Genomic DNA, 14,056 nt, shown 5'->3' on the forward strand with positions numbered 1-14,056 from the left:
TTGTATTTTAAAAATTTTAAAAAATTAAAGTTTATAAATAAAAGGATTGGTTTTGTTAAAGTTCATAAATCAAAAGATCGATTTTGTATTTAAAAAAAAGTTAAACTTCATAAATTAGAGGGCTAGATTTGTAATTTCTATATAAAAAAAATATACCAAATCTTACACATTGTTAAAAAATATTACTATAAATCTAATATTAAAAATTAAGAAGTACAAGTTAGTAATCACTCATATATAAAATTTGATTCTTAAGTTAAAATTGGAGTTAAATCTCATTTTGACCCTTAAAATTTGGTTAGATACTCAATTTAACTTTTACAATTTTGTTAACTTCAATTAGAACCCCCCAAATTTATAACAGTGGCTCTCGATTGCCCTTACAATAATCTTCGTAGTCGGAATACTGATAAGATACATTTACTTAACACATAGGGTTAATCACCAAAAACGCCATCGAATTATTCAAACGCCGACAAAAATGCACTCGAATTTTACTATCGACGAAAATACCTTTAAATAATTTAAAAACATAACAATACTCAACACTAAATATATATTTTCAAAAAATGTCTTAGAGATTAAATTTTAATGTAATTTTTTACAAACATAATTAAAAAATGAGATATTATTATTCTTAAAATTTGATAATTTTTTTCTACGTATATATTTTTTTTGTAATTTTTTAAAAGTATTATTAGTTGTTAACAAAACAATTACAAAAAAAATATATATACTCAACGAAAAATCACCAAATTTTAATGATAATAATATCTCATTTTTTTAATCATGCTTGCAAAAAATTGTATCAAAATTCAATCTCTAATGTATTTTTTGAGAAATACATATTTAATGTTAGATAATTTTACAAAAAAATTAATATTAAATATGTATTTTTCAAAAAATACATTAAAAATTAAATTTTGATGTAATTTTTTTCAAGTATGATTAGAAAAATGAGATATTATTATTCTTAAAATTTGATATTTTTTGTTAAGTATATATTATTTTGTAATTTTTAAAAGTATTATTAATTGTTAAAAAAAATTATAAAAAAGATATATACTTAACAAAAAAGGACAGAGGCATAGAGAGAGGCAGAAAGAGAGAGAAGCAGAAGAGGAGGCAAAGTTGTTGTACCATCACGCACCAACGATTTGAGCGATGTCAATGTTGTTGCAGTTGCGGCGGGACTTTGTGTTGAAGGGGAGGGGACCGAAACGACGCCATTTTTTTCTTGGGAAGAAAATAGATCTTCTCAGTCGATTATCAAGTATGATATATTTAAAATTACAGCAAATCCTGGTAGATTTTGTTTTCTATTGTTTTAGTACGAGGTTTACTTGTGGATGCAAGTTATAATCACGTTATGGGCAAATACTATATTAAGCTATTTTAATGTTGTTGAAGTTAACAATAACATAAACATATAGAGTATGAAATTGAAGTCAAATATTCGTCATCTTGAGTTCGTTGCTTCTACCCTTTTCTCCGTTTTCTTCACATCATTTCAGTTTATATATATCCTGCACTTCTTAAGTAATCTGAAGCATGGAAGGTCGTTGCAGCTGTTTTTGATGGGTTTATTTTAGGCAATGTATGTGCTTATTGTGTGTACTTTCGGAGGAGGGATTCTCTCAAGGGTAGTGACAGACTGACAGTGCCATCTACTGATAATCAGGCTCCTTCTTCGCCATTTTCCTCCTTTGGCCGGTCCATGTTTGGCATCAGGAAGGGACAGGCTCACTCCTTGGGAGCAAATCATGAATCTAGTTTCCGGGATTCAGAGCTTGAATCATTTCAAAAGCATGTAACTGATCGATTTCAGGACCTATCTGGGGATTTGCTCTCCATTGGTTGGATGCATTTATCTTCTGTCATGAAGAATTCAGAGCCATTCTATTGAAGAATAAAGATCAGGTGTCAAAATCCCCTCTAGATCAGTCTATTTCTGAATTCCTTGAGAGGTCAGTGAAGGCATTTGACATTTGTAATGCGAGTCGCAATGGAATTGAGAAGATTCACACTTGGCTAAAGCATGTGGAAATTGTCTTGTGCTCCTTGGGTTCTAACCAGAGAGCATTTAAGGAAGGCCAGTTTCTAAGGGCTAGAAAGGCACTGATGGATTTAGCATTGGCAATGGTTGATGGGAAAGAATCCGGATCAGCCTTTTCTCACAGAAACAGATCTTTTGGGAGAAATGGCACCAGCAAGGATCATCATTGCCAATCGAAAGGGCATTCTTGGTCGCATTCGTGGAGCGTATCGCCATCATGGTCTGCAGCCAAGCAGCTTCAGTCCATTGCAAGCAACCTGGTTCCTCCTGGTGCAAATGAGATTATTGCAACAAGAGGGATGGCAGTTCCTATGTATGCAATGAATTCTGTTCTCTTGTTTGTTTTGATAGATGGATTGCAACCATTGGAGCACCAAGTAAAGAAGGCATTCCGCAAGATTATGACTTGCCGGATTGAGATGCTTGATCTTCTAGGTACTTGATATTGGTGGAAGTGTTACTTAAAATTGAGATTATGACTAGCTGAGCATTATGACTTACCAGCATTTTAGAAAGAGGAAGATTGCGTTAACAGATAAATCATCTAGCTATTGCTATCTGATATTGTATTTATTTATTTATTTCAGTATACTTGTGTTTAAAAAGGAAACTGATGGCATGGTTACTAGTCCAAAAAAAAATCTTCTAATTTCAATTGTCAGTATACATCATCTTGTCCTTGTTCCAATGATCCTAGTCCTACAGAACTAACAACTTGTCAAAGACTTTTCAACTTCTAGATAAAATCTACATGTACTTTTATTGCTTTTACATGGCATGCAAGGAATGGAAAACATATTTGCCTCAGTTAACTTACATGTTATAACTCATGTCCTAGTTTTGGACTTTGGTCACCATGCATTGCTTTTAATAATTCCAGTTATGGATTGGAAGTACTGTATGAACCTTAACATCTTTTTTTTAATTATTATTATTATTTCTTTTTTTTTTTCTCTGTGTCTCTAAATCAACATGGTGTGAATTCCATGCAAATTCAACTCCCTTGTTTGCTAACTAAAAATCTCTGGGAAAGACCACATTATGAACTTGATAAAGATGTCACGCTCCAAGAAGTCGATATGAGCAGCTCGTCCGAGGAATGAATTCAAATTCCTTCCATAGGATGAGGTGTCAAAGTTGATGTCGAAACGCATGACCACACGACGGTCAGAGTGAGTTCGGAGTTGGTCCAAGCAGTTATTTAACATCTGGAGGAAGACTTTTCCTTGTTTGGAGGAATCCAAAGAAGCTCCTGGACACGATTCTATTCTGGCAGAATGATATGGAACATAACCATCCTGAAATGCATGGAAGTTTAGAAATATATCATTGCCTAATCATCAAGTTCAAGAAGAAGATCTTTCTAGACAGTTCATGCCTTCTTAGGTTACCTGAGGTGAGGCTAGAAGAATCACATTCCTGAAGTTTATCAATGTCATCTTCTGTAGTACAAACAAACATAATTTTACATTGGTATACAATGAAATCAAATATAAAGGGGTGAACCAGTTCCTGTGAATAGAAACCACTTATATGAATTCAATACCTTGGAAAGATTGTAGATGAAGGTATTCTCAAGATCATTATCATCTGAGAAAGTTAGTTGATGCATGCATTGCATGTCTGTCATCTTCTTCAAGAGCCACAACCCCGAATTGAATATAGGGTTCGAACTATACATATAACCCAAGTGCGGACCAGACATAGAAACATATGTATACAAGTATCTTGTATATGGCTCCATGATGCTTTCTGAAATTCAATAAATAAATAAATGCAGATTATTACTTCTCCTTGTTTAAACATCAATGAGTATATATTATGCTTCATTCCTTAGAAATCTTGTGCACAAGTACCTGTTAAAGCAGTTCTAATAATGAGATTCCCCATAGAATGGCCAACAAAGCTAAGATGGATGTCCTTTAAGCGTCCACTCCTTGAAGCTTTGACGATTTTCTTCTTCAAGTATTTGTCGACTTCCTTGGCGAGTCGTGATCCCATTTCTCTTATGTCACCAGATGTATTGTCTTCATTTGCTTCTGACATAAGAAACTTTACTTTGGGGTCTATTATAACCCATTGATTCCGAACAAGCCGTAAATCCAAATGATGTCCCTGTTAATGTTTCATGTTTGAGTGAAGAGGGATCACATTAACTTCAAACTAAAAGGGGATGAAGGAAAATAGAGTACTATAATAAATTATGAGTGAACTTAAGAATGTGAAACATGCCTGAAACCCATGAACAAAAACAACTACTCTCAGAACATCCTCATTTTGAAACAGGTTACTCTCAGACAACTCGCATGTTGTAGATCCATTTTCCACGTCCAAAGGAGTGAGATAAGAATTCACACTCACGGACCTTGTGATGTTTGCTAAGCGCTCTACAATAACAATAGGAACTTGCGAAGGATCTCCGAACATGAACATGTCTTGAAGTGACCGGCTGTTAATCTGCATTGAGTTCAATGTCACAAATTCCAATCAACAGGAAACAAAAGGAATGTTGTGATGATCTGCATATGTCAAAAAAAGGACTTACCCTCATTTGTGCTATACCTTGTCTATGGAGTTCAGCTCGCATTATTGATGTCTGAACAGGCTGAAAATGAAAATAGGGATAGATGCACATTATATCTATTTGGTTATGCTGATTCATATAAAGACCATCTAATGATTAGTTTAAACTAGATAATTACATCATCTGATAACCTCCTTGTACTTAGTGATCTTCTTAGTAATCCATAGAAACGTGAAGTCCCCTCAACATCATTATTCATGTACTGGTGAGGCATCTCAACCTTTGAGTACACCATCCATATTGAACATTCAGTTTTTCGATCATTAGCCCATGAGTTAAACAGAAACTCCAGTATCTTTGTTTTATTTTCCCTGGATGAAAGTATAATATAATTAAAATCCAAAGAAAAAGCATGTCATGGACTAGAAGGAATGCTGAATATTATTAAGATGCGAAATTACTCTGATAATAATTTTGAATATACCTGTGAAAGCTAAGAAATGCATTCCAGATATTTAAGAGTTGACTCCCCATAGACTGGAAAGAGTTTAACATATCATCCCATGAAAAATGTTGAATTGATTCCTCATTAAGACGGCTCATATCATTATCGGCTTTCTGTTGAAGGGAGGAATAATGTATTACACAGATGTTAAATTTTAAAGCAACGGGAAGAGAAAACGTATAATGAAGTATCCACAATGTTGGAGTTAAGGACCTCAGCATCAGCTTTTGGCTTCATTGAAGATTGAGGTGACAATTTACCCTCAGCAATATCTTGTTTCAAAGTAATTCCATTCAAATCAATATCTTGGTTGATTCCTTTGCTTATTCTTCTCAGGTCTTCAAGAAGGAAATCATGGGCAGCCATCATTGATTTGATAAGCACAACCTGATCTTAAATAAAGAGATTTAATAGTAAGCAAAAATAAATAGATTAAATATATGGAATTAATAATCCTGGAAAGTAATGTAAATAAAATGACAACTGAAACTCCTTAACAAAAAGAAGCATTGGTATGAAGTTGTAAAAGATTGTTACAGTGACAATGCATACCGTGTTTGATCTAACATAATCTTCATCATAAGTGTCTTCAGATGTCTGAGAAGCACTGCTATAATTAAACTAACGATATTACTCAAATTAGAATAGTATGTAGCAAACATAGGAACATATATAAGTGATGGCAATGCAACAGTTACCATGGCATCTAATTCAACAGTGAAAACATAAATGCTGACAAGCTTTGGTACCTTCTGTCGGGCTGTTCGATAACTAGGTTTTAGTAAAGTGATATGAACACTTGTATCAACAAGGACAGCATGGAAAGAATCAAAATAAACAGGACAATATGAATGTGATCCCAGAAGAGCTTTTGGGGGAATTCTGTACTCATGAACTGAACCACAAGAATCCAGCAACCCAGTCCTGGATATTGATGCAAACAATAACAGAATTGACAACTTCAAATTGATATGGTAGTAATGAATAAATCTTAATCTAACACCAGGTCAATCAATATCTTTGCATTTAACTTTCTCTTCTTCAATAAATCAAGGACAGAGAAAAGCTTCATTAGCTAACCGAAATTCAGGTGTTGGAGAGTGCACGAGTTCAAATTTCAATATAACAGCAGAAGTTTTCTCCTGTAGATAAAATCAACTAGTTAGCCTATAGAGCTTTTGTTCTCTTTTGAAAAATATACAAAGTTAAGGCTATATGTGTTGTGTGCACACCAAGAAGTTAGTAAGTTGCTACAACCTTTTCTTGCTACCACACAGGAAACCTCAAATGATCAAATGCTATTCTAAATTTGTCCGCTTATGATAACATGTTTCTAATGTTTTTGTTGCTGAGCTAGTTAGTTTGCTAAATAGAGAAAATAAATTCCTCAATTGCCAACAGATACTATAAATTACAAAAAAATAATTAACAAATAGATATAAACACTGACCTCATATCCACGGAATGATACATAGAATGAGATCATGATAGAAAGGAATACATCCTGCCTTGCATATGATATTTGAAATGGCGGTGTTGAAAAACTATGGTCTGTATCATCAATCATCCAAACTCTAGATGAACTGTTAGCACCCACTTCAGGAGCTGCAGCTCAAAGAAATAATGGATTCTCATTGTTCATTCAATCTGAAGTGCAACCATTAGGAAACAGAGAAAACTAGTAGAAAAAATGTAACTACTCAGAATAACAATCATGCTAGTGCGAATCTTAGAACAAATCAAAAGCTAGACTAGTTCAAAATACAGGGCATAGATAATTGAGAATGTGTGTCAATCTAGGCTAACATGAGATTTATTGAAGATGAAATTGGATGAAACATGCAGAAAAATACAGAGACATTTGACTTTTGTTTTGCATGAAGGCATCCTTGTTAGAAAATTCATTGAATGAAAATGGGAACTCAATCTAGAAACTAAAAGAGCACAAGTTATTTTGAGATAAAATAAATAACCATGAGAAGTTCAAGCCTTGTTTGGTACAAGGGTCAAATTGTTAAAACAGAAAGCAACAAATAATGGAAACATGGGATAAGTTTTGTTTTTCCTGGTGGGGAAAAAAAAACTTCTAAACTCATTTTTAAAAAAAAAATGTAACTTGAAATCCTCACCTTCATATTGTACAACCCTTGCAGGAATCCCAGGATAGGAGTCTTCACCATCCTCCCATCTCATGGTAATTTTGATTTTGTACCATCTACACAACAACAAAAGAATCATGATTCACCAAACAATGTTATTGAATGATAAACTTTATTGGTAGAGATTGCATTTGAGCTTACCCTTCTTCAAAAAGGTCGAGATTATGAAACCTGTGAATGTAAATGGCAATTTCATGAACAGCATTGAGCTGCTTCTGAATTGGTCTTGCAGGGGTGCCGGGTTGCTCCACATTCTGCGACCTTTTTGCTGCCAAAAGCCTTTGATTCAGACTCACAAACCATCCTATTCTCCGCAACATATGTATCTAGAAGCACAATGATCCACAATAACACCCAATTCCAGAACGATCATCCCTTAGCTTCTCAATACAATTATTTCAGCTGTAAAGGAACCAACTTTCTCACACCCCATAACAGTTTGACATGAAAAAAGCTTCAAAGTCTTAAGCTTTAGACGACATTGGCATAAATGCAGGCGTGCGTTGATGCGATTGATCAGTGGTCGGAGATAGGAAAAGTTGGGACGAAAATGGAAAAAAGTGGCATAATGATTCTTAATCATAACTTGTTGTTTGTCATTTTAATTCATAATTCATAATGATTAATGATAATAATTTGGGTAGCACGTAGATGGCAATGGTACATGAAGATAGAAGAGCATGATTTTAGCATTCTACAACCCTTTTTTGTCGCAGGTCTGGTGACATTTCTTTTGTTTTATGTAATCAACAAAAATATACATGCACATCAACATGTGTTATTTTATATATAATTTCAATCTATATTTTATATAAAGAAAAATAATGATGAAAAAGTTGGGCGTACATAATGTTATATTGTTATCTTCATCATATTCAATTATTCATACATAGTGATAGAGGTGCATGCTGTTTGCTGATTTTCATGCATGCTGTATCTCTATGTTTCCTATTCTGTTGTAGTTTGTGAACTTGTGATTAAGAATTGATTCACTGAAAAAAATGAGAGTAATTATCCAAATCAATCCAATTTTAAAATCAGATATTTTAGTCTTAAAAAAAAATTAATACACAGATCAATTTCTAATGTTTTATTCTGACAGACAAATTAATCTCCAGTTCATTTTTCGGCAGAGTAATTACCCAGATCAGTCCTAAAGATTTTAAAAACGGACATTTTAGTCCCCAAGAAAAACTAATATACAAATCAATCTCCAACGTTTCTCTCTATTAGACATAATAGTCCTCCGTCCAAAAATAAAATAAAATAAAATAAAATAATAATTATTATTAATTGCACAATAATATTGTACTATATTTTTTGTATTTTTTGGACAAAAATAATGATAAATTTATTCATTAAATATATATATATATATATATATATATATATATATATATATATATATATATATATATATATATAGTCACTCAATAATAATAATAATAAAATTATTAGAGATTATTTTGTAAAAAATTCAAGGTTAAAACCATTTGATATTTTTGTATTTAATATAATCAAAAGACGTCCTATGTAAAAAAAAAATATATGTTTGTATTAAAAAATATGTATTAAAAGAAAATATTTTAATTTGAATTTATATTAAATACATATTTTTTTTAATACAAACATATTTTTTAAAATAATACATCTTTTGATTATATTAAATACAAAAATATCAAATGGTTTTAACCTTGAATTTCTTGTAAAATAATCTTTAATAATTTTATTAATTATTATTATTATTATTATTATTATTATTATTGAGTGATATTATATATATATATATATATATATATATATATATATATATATATATATATATATATATATATATAAGATTCTAATGAATAAATTTATCATTATTTTACAAAAAAGTATGGTACAATATTATTATGTAAATAATAATAATAATAATAATAATAATAATAATAATAATAATAATAATAATAATCAATAAAATTATTAGAGATTATTTTACAAGAAATTCAAGGTTAAAACCATTTGATATTTTTGAATTTAATATAATCAAAAGATGTATTATTTTAAAAAATATGTTTGTATTAAAAAAAGATGTATTTAATATAAATCTAAATTAAAATATTTTCTTTTAATACATATTTTTTAATACAAACATATTTTTTTTACATAACACATCTTTTAATTATATTAAATACAAAAATATCAAATAGTTTTAACCTTGAATTTCTTGTAGAATAATATCTAATAATTTTATTATTATTATTATTATTATTATTGAGTGACAATATATATATATATATATAAAAGAATCTAATGAATAAATTTATTATTATTTTTGTCCAAAAAATGCAAAAAAAAATATAGTACAGTATTATTGTATAATTAATAATAATAATAATTTTATTTTATTTTATTTTTTGACGGAGGACTGCTATGTCTAACAGAGAGAAATATTGGGGATTGATTTGTACATTAATTTTTCTTGGGAACTAAAATGTCCATTTTTAAAATATTCGGGACTGATCTGGATGATTACTGTGCCAAAAAATGAACTGGGGACTGATTTATCTGCCGGAGTAAAACTTTGAGAATTGATGTGTGTATTAACTTTTTTTTAGGGACTAAAATGTCCGATTTTAAAATCTTTGAGACTGATTTGAGTAATTACTCCAAAAATTATCATATCATTTCTCCATGGATTTCTTTGGGCTTCTTATAATTTCTTACCGTCTAGGTAAAGCCTAAAATTTTTTATAACAAAGTCTCGATAATGGTCATAGGAAAAAAAAGGGTAATATGTAATATCCGAATATTGTTTCTTTATTTGCATAGTTTGTCTGCTGTTTTATTATATTTATCAAAATATATTAATAATTAGCTGGAATAGCTCAGTTGGTTAGAGCGTGTGGCTGTTAACCACAAGGTCGGAGGTTCAAGCCCTCCTTCTAGCGTTTTGGCATTTTCGGAAATGAAAACTTTAGAAAATCAAGCCTTTTAAAACATTTGACAACACTGATTTTGTACTAAGCCCTATGCTGTTTCAATAATTTCTACCATTTTATTTTAGAGGGGACTTTTCCATAGCTATTGAATCGCCCTGTTATGCTGTGGCACTAATCCTACTGTTAAATAAATAAAGCAGATTCCTTAATCTCCTCTTCATTATTCTTTCCTTATCTAAATCCCAACCTTATCTCCATAAGCTAGCTGAATTGGCTTAGTTACTTAATTGTGGCACTTAATCCATTTCTATACAAAACCATCAGTCCATCACCAACCCACCAAGTTTTTCTTATATGATTCAGCAGCCACTTCTACCAGAAATAGAACCAAAAATGAAACAAGAAAACAAAAGTTTCATTGTTATGATGTTATCCACTCAAAAAGATTAGACTAGCATTAACTCCCCATTATTCTCTTCTAATTTCATGCACTAATCACAAATTGCAAGCTCCTAATCAATTCTTCCTGTAGGTTGTACTTGGTGCAGGCATTTAGATTCCAAATTCCTTCGTATTTTAATTTGTTACACCATCAATCATACGATTTTTAAAATTGAATTGGTTACTCAATCTTTTTGTTAGTATATATTGGTCATCAATTTTAATAAAAACACATACACATTCTAATTATGAAAATATCTAAATATTTAATTACACTAAACTAAACAAAATATTAGAAGATACTTAAAATTAAACCAAACAACTGACTTATATTATTCAAGCTAACAAGATTTTAGATTAAAAAAAAATAGTGACCTGAATGATTAGCTAATGTGATCTAATAATAATTGAAGTAGCTAGGTGCTTAGGTACGTATATAACAGCATGCATTACGAATAAGTATAAAACTACAATTAATATAGTGAGTAGAGTACATTTTATCTTATATGAGGGTAGCTTAGAGCTACTAATTAATGATAGCTTATTGTAGATCATTTTGTGTGGGACAGTGTTAATAGCTACGTAAGATTCCTAGAAACCATAACCCTTTTCTCATTTTTCTGTGGACACTTTTTGAGTTTTTTTCTACCTATTATTCCCACAACAGAAAGAATAATTGGTCACCCCATATCTTTATTTGTTCTTTAAATTGAGTTTGAAGACACAGACGTTTGACTTCGACCAAGATATGAAAACTAATTAAACTACATATATATAACCGCATGTTACTCGTACGTAGGCTCCTAAATCTTTAGAGGGGAATTGTTTTTATATTCACATGATCGATAACCATGCTTTTGATTGAATTGGAAATTATACAGATGATCAAGTAACCAAGGCAATCCCAATCATTTATGAAATGGATTGTTTGAATATGGAAAATGAATGCGGCATGACAATATATAAGGGATATGATATATGGCTATGGACCTAATAGGTAGTTTATTGGATTAATACTCCACTAATTAAAACAATTATAGTTGATTGGGAGAAGTAGTTCTTATTTTGTCCTACTCCTAACTTTTGCATAGCTTCAAGAATAAAATAAATAGTCCCATCGATGCCCTCTTACACACGAAAATTCTTCAATTTGCACACATACACACTACAGCTAGCCCTCACCTATACACAAATATTTACATTATTTTAGAAGAAACATATTATGGATATTCAACAATGAATCCTCTAAAAATTGAGAGAAAACCAACTCAAATTAGTCGAGTGATTAATTCAGCTATTTATTAAGTGTAGAGTTTTAAATTATGTTTTGTATTTATAACGATCTATTAGTCACGATAAATTTTTAAATGGAATTTACATCTGCGACGAATTATTTTTTTTGTTGAATACCATAAAAAAAAGACCGCACGTATATGTTCTCAATACACATGTTAAATAATGTTACTAGCTTGCATAAAGTGCAAGTAGTTCTACTATGATGCAATGGGAACAACAGAAATGGATCTTGCGAGTTGTAATCTATTTGAACACACCTTCCCCATATCTCAGTAGTTTCGTGCAGTGAATCATCATAGATTTTTCCAGCTTTGTTTTTGTTTTATTTAAGCCAATATCTTCTTATAATCATAACATATTAGAAATTACACCAATTAGACAAAAAGCCACTTGGAGGACCAATTGCATCATTCAGAATTCCCAAGAACTAACATTGCATAAATAATAATAGGAAAAATATAGGTAACCAACAATATTTTTGAACAATGTGAATTAATAGGATTAAAAGAGTAAATTTAATTAGTAGCATTAAATTAGAGTGTAGTATATTTTCATTTGATTGATAGTTGTTCATGTTGTTCAAAATTTTCATTGTTTACTTAGCATTTCTCACGAAAAAGTTTGGTAACCAAAGAAAATCAGCCAAAAATAGCCATAACTTGTCTTATTTAGCATTCATTAATAGTTACGACAATTAATGAATGCTAAATAAGACGGCTAGTTCTTATAATTATTAGAGTGGTGGGCGTGTTTTGGTTATATAATTAAAAGAAAAAGTCGTTTTAATGTAATAATAATTTAAGAAGTTTTTGAACGAAAATAAATCAAGTTTATGTTGGCATTTAATCATATTCATAGTAAAAAAATATTTAACTATCTTCTCGCTCTCATAGTATAAAATTTTATCTCTCATTTATATTGATATCTCTTGTTATTTATAATTATAACTATCTCTTTTTAAAATAATGAAATGTGGTTAACTAATGCAGTGCTTTGTAATACATCACATCAAAAGCTATTTTCCATATTAATTATACCTATATCAACACTAGAGAAGAAAAGAATAAAATAACATGACTTAATTATTCATGCAAAAACACTTTATATAATATTAAAATTTAATCACCAAATCAACTATTTTATCATGGTAAGAATTTTTCATTATCAGAAATCGTATTTACTTTATTTATATATTAATTCGTATATTTTTTAAAATTAAATAATTAGTCATTATAATAATTAAATTTACTATAATAAAATAACTAAATCTATATTAGACAAATAATTAAATTATTTATAGTAATATAATAAAAAATTAAAAAATATTTTTCTATATACAATAATTAACTAGCCAATGAGTTATAACTTAAATGACAATCTTTTTATATTCACTTTAAAGGTTGCGAGTTCCAACTTGGTCAAAAAATACAATAACTAAATAATTATTGATATTTTTTTAAGAAAAAATATAGGGAGCCAATACATGTTCCGTACAATGCATACAATGGAGGTTAATTTTAAATTAAAATTAAAGTATTGGATGTTTATTTAAAGTTATTCAGTAGGATATCAGATGTTTATTATCTCTAGTATTTGGATGGTTATTCCATATAATATGAGTGTATTGTGTTTGATAAATTAATAGTATTTTACCCTGGATGTTCAAACCTGTCGTACAGATGGTTACTTCTTTTTATTGGGTCAAAGAATCAGTCAATTGTACACATTGTATACTTATTCTATTGGCTCCCGCGGGATTAATATACACGTAAGATTGTTAGTATTTAATAGTTAGAAATAAATAATTGATTTGTGATGATCGAAAAATGAATATTATTCATGTGACATCATAGTTTCAAATAAATATTTATAAAATAAACTCTCACCGTCAAATATTTTCCACTTTTGTTTTGTTGGAAAGGGATTTAAGGAGTTGTGTTTTGGTGAAGCAGAAAATTGAAAAAATCAATTGGCAAGCATATATAGATACATAATGGTGACATGGGAAGGCAAATGGTTTTGTGCTACGCTACCTACTAAATAAGTTTAATCCTTCATCAAACCTGAATGACTTCATTGACACATGCACCCCCACCTCAAACTATAATATTCTTCCATTAATTCCTTTTTCCCATTTCTCTTCTTTTTCTT

The 14,056-nt window shown here is 30.2% G+C and overlaps 1 protein-coding gene, 1 non-coding gene and 1 pseudogene across 2 annotated transcripts; 2 read left to right on the forward strand and 1 right to left on the reverse strand.

The window, feature by feature from the left end:
• The first annotated feature begins 1,086 nt into the window (after positions 1-1,086).
• On the forward strand, positions 1,087-2,744 carry LOC112784958 (protein BYPASS1-LIKE-like; annotated as a pseudogene).
• Positions 2,745-2,925: 181 nt separating this feature from the next.
• Positions 2,926-7,700, reverse strand: LOC112784957 (uncharacterized). Its single transcript, XM_025828343.3, has 15 exons — positions 7,386-7,700; positions 7,215-7,300; positions 6,536-6,690; positions 6,166-6,227; positions 5,835-6,009; positions 5,638-5,706; positions 5,299-5,472; positions 5,065-5,198; positions 4,759-4,951; positions 4,602-4,661; positions 4,289-4,513; positions 3,913-4,171; positions 3,603-3,808; positions 3,448-3,498; positions 2,926-3,354 (listed from the first exon to the last, which is right to left on the reverse strand). Exons 1-15 carry the CDS (start codon positions 7,562-7,564, stop codon positions 3,067-3,069), a joined length of 2,316 nt encoding a protein of 771 aa, XP_025684128.1. The 5' UTR covers positions 7,565-7,700; the 3' UTR covers positions 2,926-3,066.
• Positions 7,701-10,103: 2,403 nt separating this feature from the next.
• On the forward strand, positions 10,104-10,177 carry TRNAN-GUU (transfer RNA asparagine (anticodon GUU)). The gene has a single exon. It is a non-coding gene; the product is annotated as a tRNA-Asn (tRNA).
• The last annotated feature ends 3,879 nt before the right edge of the window (positions 10,178-14,056 follow it).

Source organism: Arachis hypogaea, chromosome 20 (assembly GCF_003086295.3).
Source record: "Arachis hypogaea cultivar Tifrunner chromosome 20, arahy.Tifrunner.gnm2.J5K5, whole genome shotgun sequence".
NCBI classification, from domain to species: domain Eukaryota; kingdom Viridiplantae; phylum Streptophyta; class Magnoliopsida; order Fabales; family Fabaceae; genus Arachis; species Arachis hypogaea.

Coding starts and splice junctions, on each gene's coding strand:
- LOC112784957 (XM_025828343.3), bottom strand. CDS start 7,564: ATGTTGCGGAGAATAGGATGGTTTGTGAGTCTGAATCAAAGGCTTTTG. Junction 7,301..7,385: donor CTCGACCTTTTTGAAGAAGG/GTAAGCTCAAAT, acceptor GTTGTTGTGTAG/ATGGTACAAAATCAAAATTA. Junction 5,199..5,298: donor AGCCAAAAGCTGATGCTGAG/GTCCTTAACTCC, acceptor TCCCTTCAACAG/AAAGCCGATAATGATATGAG.